Raw genomic sequence first — 10,521 nt, 5'->3', positions numbered from 1 at the left:
TCTGAGGGGGAGTGGAAACAAGTTTATTCTTCTACAAAAATTAATTTATTCACTTTTCTTTAAAATACCGATTTTCACTATATAAACGCTTAACAAATTTTTATAGGTAAACTAGAACCCACTCAAGAAGACTTAAAAGAAAATGGGTGAGTCTAGAGACATCCTTTATATATAAATAAAATAGTTCCTGAATCTATCTTAATTAGGAGGACAGAGGTATACTGTTGTAGAAACTGTCTTTCCCTCAATCAAGCTCAACGTTATAACTTATATTATATTCAAACGTTAGGTGATAATCAATTATGTCATCATATGTCATAGTTTGTATAAATTTTAAATAAAGATTTTCAATAAAAACTAAAATATTATAGTGAATCAACAATAATAGTATTATTAGCAATACGTAACTGAACGAAGTACAACAATATATTATTTTTTTACTATACATAAAACACAGTGCCCTCTATTGGATTTATTTTTTTACCATAATTATTACGTTTTTTACTTTCTTCCTCGCTTAAACAATTTTATCGAGTATGAATCACAGACAAATCTTTGGCGTGAACCGTAGTAGACGTAATGGTCTATTAAATACAAATGTCTACATCATCGTGAATACTCTTTAATCGTAGGTATGGATAATGTAAAGATAAATGTCAAGAAAAAAAAACACGGTTTGAAATGTATAATATTTATAAAGACGCATTGATGCGTGTAAATCAAAACGGTTATCTAACAAATATTTCTAAATAAACAGAGCGAACTTCTGCCTTCTGGCAGTTTTTCCCCCGAGTAATACTAATATCCAAGAAGAAAACGTAAAATTCCAAATCATTAGGTAATAAACGTTCAGCAGCGGCGCGATTTCGACGAAAATGCTACACAGTACACATAGGTTCTAAAGCGCTGTATGTTTTCAGTAACCGCGTAATCGTTATAAAGTCGACAGTACGAAACGTGACCGCAGTAGTTCCACGGAATAGATAAAATTTAATCTTTTCCATCGAAAACGACAGTGACCACGGCTTACCGCGGTTGACAATCGCCCAGCGCCCAGCGTAAGCCGTTCGGTGCGCGACCCTCTCAAAGACGACGACGACACCGCCGCCGCCGCCGCCGTCGCTGCTGACGACGAACAGCAGTCGATGGCCGATTATTCGATCCGTAGACGAGACAAAGTTAATACTCGCCGCCGCCACCAGTCGCTGCGTCGTACATTCGTACCGTCCCGTTACTCGCGATTCGTCGCGTTTATCAATCAATACTTGCGAGTCCCGCGACTCCCGACTTCCGAATTCTGGACGTATTACGTATTTACGCAGTACGTAAACACCAGACGGCAGGCGTTGCTCATTGGCCATTGCTCGTTCCACATTTCCCGCGGCGCGAACGGTGCCGAGTTAACGTCGTCCCACGGTCAGTCTGCGGCCATCGCGTGTGTATTTGATTCTTTTCTCGTCGTCAAACGTTAAACATTAATAAATGTTATTGTCGCCGTCCGCTTGTTGGAAGATTTCATAAGATTACCATACGCGTCTGCACTATTACTATAGTGCTAATACTACGACTACTACTATTACTACTGCTACGACACGGTGAGTTTACACAATGTTTATTGTTTATCTTTCTAGTCGTGAGCTTGGACAATACCACCGAATAATAACAATGTTAATGCCTAGGCCCCAGAACTCCCAGCGAAAAATGTAGACTTTTAATTATAGGGCTCGCCAATCCGATTTCCTCGAGACTATTTGCTACTTCACCAGTGTCCATTATCATTTCTCGTTCATTATCTCACTTTCTCTTCGCATCTCTTTTGTCTAGGCTAAGGTTTACGACAATACGACGGCGCTGTCAACTGTTGTTTTCCAAAGTTCACTTTTCCGATTGAATTTTTGGTATTAGGCATTGTTTAATATTATTTTTTACATCTAGGATGTGCTATGCAAATTTGCTCGTGCGTCATAGTTTTTACTAGTACCTGTGTAAAACCTGTTGAGTATAATTATATATTGTGTTTCAACGTTTCGTACCAATTGTCGATTGCTGATTAGTTATTATTAACAATATGGTGAATATATTACAATAGTGCCTGTGTTGTATTGCTGTGCTTACTGATAGAATGCTCAACAATTTTATAATGATTGTTCTGGTTTACCCGAGTAGGCAGTTTAAACTTTTTATTTTTACATTTTTTTATCTAACTTTTACTACAGTTTCACATTATTTTGAACATTGAGATAATTTATTTAGACATTAGGAATTTTCCATTGAATTCCTTTGTGCTTTATCCGTGTTTCTCAGTAATAGTATAGATAAAAAAAAATTGCCAACAATTTTTTTTTTTTTTTTTTGGTAATAAAATCCCATTTTTTACCAAATAGCAATTTGATGTTAGATGTTTTATATTTATTTATAAAACTTGAGAAATTAATGTTATTAAACTCAAAATATTTATTAAGTATGATTTAAAAATTAATTAATATACCTACCTAAGATTTGTTTTCTTATTATCATATTCTAAAATTACTGTTGTTATGATCACTGTTGGACTTAGAATTAATAAGTTATGATTTTTTTCTATTAATTTTGACTGCAAACAATTTAAATGTTGTTTTAGTACTAAATTAAATTACCTGCCAACTAAATATACAAGTCAGAAGTCTAAAATCATAGTTTTTATTTATCATTTTACATTATATAATGTTGATATAATGTGTTTGAAATTTGTTAATTACCTAGTGAAATAGATATTGTATAAATTATTGTTATAGTTTAATTTGTGTTATCGTAGTTAAAATGTATAATTAGCCATTTAAGTGACCATTATTTGTGGATAGGTTAAAGTGATTATATAGTTCAAGAATGATAATATTATATATTTTATTTTATTATGCTTTGTGCAAATGTCTCATAGCAAAATAATCTTTCCTCATCTTAGTTTTAGTAGGAGTAAGCCCCGAAGTAAGCAAAATTAAAGTAATCTTTTACTTTAGATTATTTTTTTAATATTATTGTCCCTTATTATGACAACTTTAAATGTCTAGTATAATTATTAAATGTTTTCCTTTTAGTCTTTTTTCTGTTTTGTAGAAAATGTAAAAGCTACTTATTGCCTAGTAAAATTTTCTACTGAGTCATATATTTTTAAGTATCTATTTTATTATATTAAAAAAAATTGAATAATTCAAAAAAGCACTAAAAATTGCAAAGTATGCAAAATTAAATTTTTAATTTTAGGTTCTCTGTGTCATGAAAAACATTTTTAGCTTACTCTGCTATTTTTAAGCATCTCATAAGAAAAATTCAAATGCTATAAAATCTCAACCCTGCTAATAACTCAATGATTAGAATTAAAATGTTGTTAAAATAAAGTATTAGGTACTTATAATAGTTAATTGTATTTAGCAACAATAGATGTGAACAAACAATTGTAATTTATAAAAAATTGAAATAAACAAATAAAAACATTAATAAATAAAGTAAAATAGAATAATAATATTAAGTATTAGTAATTATTGGTAATTGATGATATTATTTTTTTTTCACATATTTTGAAATTAACTACAAATTTATTTTTGAAAATACATTTTGTTTTATTGATTTGATTTTATATACCTAGTTAAGTATAGTTAAAACTAATTGCTTACCTATTTATTATCTAATTCATTTTATTTTATTTTAAATAATTGAACTCTTTATGAAATTATGTCATGGCTCGCTACTAGCCTTAAAGAATACATCTTCCAAAATGTTTCTACCAAAGTTTCTGGTTACAAATGAATTGGCAGAAACCTCAACAAATGTCCCGTTTTTTATCTCTAGATAATATTTAACTCCCTATTATTCTCACATTTACCTTATTTTTCAAGTGTCTATAAACACTCAAATATAATCTTAGTATAAATCATGGTTTAAAGATAAAGAAAAAATAATGGAAGATATAATACTCCTTTTAAATGTTCTAAAATAAACATAGAATACAGTATCATTATAATAATATATATGTTAATAATGATATAATTTATAAAATTAAAATATTTTTTTTATTAAATTATTGCATACAAGAACATTTATTTCACATTTCTCCTATTCTATAATATGTTGACACATTGTTAATGTTATTAGATTATCTAAATTACAAAAAGAATCCAATAATATTATTTCATTAATTATCATCTCATTATTTTTTTTCAAATAATTTAAAGCATATTTTTATGAACTCATGCATATATATATATGTATGTGTGTGTGTGTGTAATTATTTAACGATGTGCATTCTTATAGATTACGTGTTTTATTTATGAATATCTTGCTTGAATTTAAGATAATATTTAAATTAAATTAAATTTTTATTTTGGGCATCTTTTATTGTCACCTTACACTAATCATCTTAAAGAATAAGTTCATTAAAAATGTATATTATTATTGTCTAATATTTATTGTAAATAAACATTTACAAGTACATTTTAATACTAGGTGGAGGTTGATATTTTTTTATAACTGTGTCATTCTAATAACTATAAAATTTAATTTAATACTTTCAATAACATTATGCATTTTTGTTAGGTGATCCTGTTTTACATAATAATATTAGATATCATATAAATTTGAATTATATTATAGTTCTATATTAATTATGTTTGTAAATTATTCAATTGTTCAAATGTTTTCAGATGCAAACTCAACAACCTCCTATTAACTCAACATTTAAACTAATTGAGCGTCGTAAGAATGAGTGGCGTTGCCTACTCTGTTGTCATGTCAGAACAGGAACCATTTTTCTTGGATTATGGCATTTGGTAATAAAAAAAAAAATGAAATTATTATAATAATCTTATTATAAAAATCAATATTTATTTATTTGTTTTATAGATGTTACAATTACTGGCGATAAGTACACTCGGAGTGTTTTTGCGACACCCAGAATTATTAAAACCTGTTCAGATAACAAGAACTTCAATAGAACATAATGAATTACCTACTGCTTTAGCTGAACGTAATATTCCAACTTTAAATAATTATGCTTCTACTGATAGCTCTTCTGCATTATCAAACTATGATCAAGATGATATGGTTGAACCTACAATTGGAAGTTCAGGAAATCAACAATATTCATTTGGAATGTTCATGGGTCGTCCATTCAAATTGGGTAAGCTAAAATTGAATTAATTTTTTGTTACAACTTAGGAATCTTATTTGTGATTTGTCTCAATTTTGAATGTAGTGTTTTAGTATACTGATAAAAGGTCAAAAATAATACTTTAATCTATTTTAGATTATCTGTTTTGTATGTATCTTAACTTCATTTTTTTCTTAATTATTTATATAATTTAATTTATTTAAAATTTAAATGATGATTCTAAATCAAATGATAATTATTTGATTATAATAACAATTATTAATTACCAAAACAAATATTACTAATACTAAATTTTCTTACATTGTTTGAATTTTTGTTTATATTTTCACTTAATTTTTTTTTTGTTACAATTTTATCTTAGGAAAGTTACCTTTATTATTTGTTTCAATTAAACTTGTTTTAAGTATCGAATATTGTGTTCATATCAAAGTATATTTATTACATTTATAATATTTTATAGTATTTTGTACAGCTCTACTGAATAATATTTTGATATTTCTTATTCTGCTTATGGTATTCAATATTGATACAATTGTACTTGAAAGACAATTTTTTTATGATTTTGAGTAAAACTTAACTATAAATAAATAATTTAAATTTATGATACTTGTTATCTGTTGGAAACATTTATTTCTACTGTAGTAAGATTTTGTATAAATTATTTACTGAGAATTTACAGTGATTGATAAATTTTAAAAAAGACAAAGAAATATAGATTAAAACTAGTAATATTTTATTTTTATTTTTTTTAGATGATTTAAATTATGGAGCGTTTGTAATACTTTTCACATTAATTATTACTATTTTCATGATTTATGGTGCCATAAAAGGAAAACCTAAGATGTTAATTCCATTCTTTTGTATGCAATTGTTTGATTTATTTGTGACTATGTAAGTGAAACATTGCCTTTATAAATTAATATTATTTTTATAAATATATAATATATTATTAAATTTTAACATCTTATTAAAGTACATATTGTATAATATATTATATATTTGTATTTTATTTGCATAAAATAAGCCAACTTTTTAACATATGTTTTATTAGTTTGTCAGCTTTTGGATACTTATGTTATTTGCCAGACTTCCATCGTCTCATGATCCGCACCGATTCTGAATATATGTCTAGTAGTATTGCAACGATAAATCCACGCTTAATATCATTTATAGTCGTTTTTTCTTTGTGTGTTTCAATAATATCTAAGGTTTGTATTTAATATTTCTATATATATATATATATAAGTCAACTTATAAATTGATTTTGTCTCATTTATTAGTTATTACATGTTTAGAAATAATAGTTTTTGTTTTAATCCACAAGTATAATTATTAGTGAATTAAAATTTAAATAATATTAAATATTTAGATTATTATGTATTTGTTAACACATTTGTTGAGACAAAAATTTATGATAACATTGTGCGCATACAATTATTTATAAATTGATAAGATCAAAATAAAATATAAATATTAAACAATGTATGATTTACTAATTTAGTAATGCATCAATTTTTTTTTAAAAACACATCTAACAGTTGGTTGACAGTTTCTACAAATGTATTAACAAATTTTATTATTATATTGTATTTATTCGTGTGTTTTAAAATCAATTTAAAAACTTATTTTTTTTTATTAGTAATTTTAACTTTACAGAAAATAATAAATAATTTATTTTTAAATTTTTACTAGTTTTTTGTTTATTTAAATAATTTTTTTCATTTTAGGGGTACTTTGTTGGTGTAGTTTGGAGTTGTTATAAGTATCTGACTTTAAAAAGAAGTTCAGCTCAACCAACTATTCATTATATAGAATCAAACTTTGTTGTTCAGAATCTTTTACGTCCGGACTATGATTTTAACGTGAAAAAGTTTCCTTCTCCACCACCTTCTTACGCTGTTGCTGTTGGAGAAGATAATGCTACCCATCCAGATGTACCTCCACCATCATACAATACTATTAATTAGAGAATAATTCAGGAAGATGATATTACTTATAGTTTTACAACATGTCTTTAAATTATTTAACATTTGAGTGTAAAAAAATACATTTATAATATATTACTTATCAGCATAAAATTACTATAAACTAGTCCCCTTGGAAAGACTGGAAGTGATTTGTTATGGAAATCAATTGGTAAGAACGCTAAATCAAATGTTAAACTAATCTTATTCATATATAAAAATACAATTTATTGTTACTTTTATTCCTGTTGTATAAATTTATTTAAAATTTTATGTATTTTTTTTTATATTATGGTGCAAGTGTTAGTTAATCTTCTTAAGTGTATTTGTCTTATTATTTTTTAATGATCACAATTTTAATAAAATTAATTAAATTATGTTTCCTATTCATAAGTAGCACAATACAACTGGTATTTGTTAAATTATTGTATTATTAATTGAAATGATTTAATTTAAAGTTCCTTGATACTTGGCTTTATTTAAAAAAACCTCTTATAACTGTTTAGAAAAACTTTATTTTCAAAGAAAGTATACCTAATAAATGTATAATGGTTATGATTTCATAAAATAAAAAACAGCATTTAAATTCAATTTTAATTTAGAGATTTAGAAATAACTATCAAATAATATCCTATGGTAAATATATATTTTGTATAATATTTTTCAAAAACAATTTAGTAATATATGTAATGTTGTATTTAAGAAAAAAAACCATTAAATGTCAACTATTTTTTGGTTTTTATTAGTTACACTTTAGTTAGTATAATAATGTACATTAAATTTCCACTGGATACTAGGTAAATATATTATAATCTTGCATGATTATAAAAATGTCAACTTATTATACTCATAAGTGATTGATTAAATAATTATTATTTAACCAATAGTTATAATTAATTTCATAACATTAATATATTATATTATTTCTAAATCCAACCCAAATATGAACTAGCCACTTGCTATATAATTTTTGACGCTCAACTAAAAGCTATATTACAAATTTTAAAAACAAAAGTAGTTACACAACCATTGATTAAATAATATTAATCGATTAAACAAATAAAAAAATATATAAATATTGCAATTATTAATTTATTTTTCTATTAGTCTTAGGGTACTACGAATGCTAAAGTAATTTTTCCCAAAGTTAAATTACATTTATTATATTGTAATTTTACTAATTGTTATTAGTTTATAAGTCAATACCGTTGTATCGTTGATCAGTTTAACAATGTAAACAGGTTCATGGTATAAAATGTGAGATATTCCTTTAAATAGTTTTTTTTGAACCATGACAAAATAACAATCCTTTTTTTTTGTTAAAATATTCAAAATTTTAATTTGATGTGTGTATTAAAAAAGTTGTGTAAATGTCTGATATTTTAAGGTTGCTATAAGAACAATATTTATGAAGATCCTTGTTTCTAATTGTCGAGTTTATTTTAGAAAAAACATTTTGTCAACTATAAATAAAAATAAAAAATTAAGAAAATCAAAATGTTTTGAAAATTTTCGTTACTAGAAAATTTTTAGACATACATTTCATGAAAAACCATCTACATTTCTATGCTGAATATTGATTTCAGTGCTTTAAATAAATGAAAATGGATGAGAGAAAAAAACAAATCATGTTAAATGATTTACTCAACTCAAAATTTAAGTTTGATACATTTAAATTCAGTAGCTGCCTTAATCACATGTTTTGAAAAAAAAAAAAATGTTAGAAAATTCATCCAGAATAACCCGTTAATATAACATAATATAAATGTACCAAATATTTATATGATATGAAAATGGAAATCTTTGTCATGCATGTTCTCTGAAACTACTCATCAAATTACTTTTATTTTATTTTTCAAATGGAAGAGTATATAATGGAGCATGTTTTTAGTCTATTTCCAATTCTATGAGTAAATGAAAAATTGAGTTATTAATTTTTTAAATAATCGGTAACTATGCATATTAAGTTAGGTATTTAGTTTTTCATTTGTGTTACCAATTATTAGTTATTAATAGAAATTAGTATTTTAGTGATAACTGATAAGTCTAATTGTAAAAATGTTCGTTGTTTTTAGTTCACACTATTGAACATTATGAATTGTTGGTTTTTGGTCTAGAATGAAAGGAAATCAAGTTTATGTTATTCACAAAAAAAGAAAAAAAAGGCTGCTGCTGTTAAATGGTCAAAAAAACATTAAACAACCCTGATCGAGACAGTCGTGTTAAATTGATATGTCGAGAATATATATACACCAAATCAGAAGACAAAAAATATTTACCCACATGCGTTACCCAAAATGTTAGCATTAGGCAACCAAATTTAACACGGATGTATTTTGTACGAACAACCAAGTGTACGGTGATAGCTAGTATATTATATGCCTGAACAATGTTAATTGTGAGTAGTTAAAAATTATTGAACCATCTATTATTTCATATTTATATTTGAATTTATTTTTTAATAATGATTAAATATCTTATAATAGCAGTAATTATATTTTTTTTAAACACGGTTTACCATTTAAAAATGAACAAAATGTTTGATTATTTAAAATATTTTTATGAAATAAAGAACAAATTTTGTAAAGGAATTTAAAACCCAACTAATTGAAAATTTTCAACATTTTTCAAATAATATAAAGTCTAAAAACTTACGGGAATCATTCTTACTTAAACATATTGTCGCGAAGTCCTTAGAATAATGTAAAAAAATATTTTTATTATTTAAATAAATTATTGAAACATAAAAATTAAAAAAAAAGGTTTTAAGCGGTCTGAAGTTTAAGTATATCACTACTCATTAGTCTATCTTTTTTGCGGCGCTCACGAATTATATACCAAGTAAGGTAAGTATAATGTACCTATCTCTTTGAATGCGTTATTACTCGTACTTTCACACCTACAATGAATATTCGTTTTTTAAAAGTGGTTCTTAATTCTTAAATAATAACATTGCCAAATAAATCTATTACACCTAATTTATATTTACAATTTAATAAACAAAAATAATTTTAAAAATTACTCACTCAATTAAATAGGTGATAAATAATAATGCTGTAGGTATTGCTATAATATCATACCAATATAGGTACCATATATATGATTATTAATCAAAAGTAATATCTAACGTCTGTTTTAAACTAGATACCTACTGTCAAACTTTTCGTGATTCAAATTGTTCATGGGTACTTAGGTTTTTGTTATTGTATAAGTACTTACCTATTATAATAACACTCAGTAAGTATTATAAAGATGTAAGTATGTTTATTAAGTTGGAAATCAATTTGAAAAATATAATGTTTGATAATTCGATTTGGGACATAGTGTTCGTATTACCTTTTTTTAAAACCAGTTTAGTGAGTACTGCTTTTATATATTTCAACATCAGTGCTTTAAATTTTGATGGACCGATTT

The 10,521-nt window shown here is 25.4% G+C and overlaps 1 protein-coding gene across 1 annotated transcript; it reads left to right on the top strand.

The window, feature by feature from the left end:
- The first annotated feature begins 1,307 nt into the window (after positions 1-1,307).
- On the top strand, positions 1,308-7,446 carry LOC112596433 (lysosomal-associated transmembrane protein 4A). Its single transcript, XM_025342107.1, has 6 exons — positions 1,308-1,595; positions 4,677-4,802; positions 4,876-5,152; positions 5,896-6,034; positions 6,195-6,351; positions 6,871-7,446. Exons 2-6 carry the CDS (start codon positions 4,677-4,679, stop codon positions 7,108-7,110), a joined length of 939 nt encoding a protein of 312 aa, XP_025197892.1. The 5' UTR covers positions 1,308-1,595; the 3' UTR covers positions 7,111-7,446.
- Positions 7,447-10,521: the final 3,075 nt, after the last annotated feature.

This window comes from Melanaphis sacchari, unplaced genomic scaffold, assembly GCF_002803265.2.
Source record: "Melanaphis sacchari strain LSU unplaced genomic scaffold, SCAv2.0 Contig31_pilon_pilon, whole genome shotgun sequence".
NCBI classification, from domain to species: domain Eukaryota; kingdom Metazoa; phylum Arthropoda; class Insecta; order Hemiptera; family Aphididae; genus Melanaphis; species Melanaphis sacchari.
Note: the sequence above shows the minus strand (reverse complement) of the source record. Positions and strands in the feature narration are given on the sequence as shown.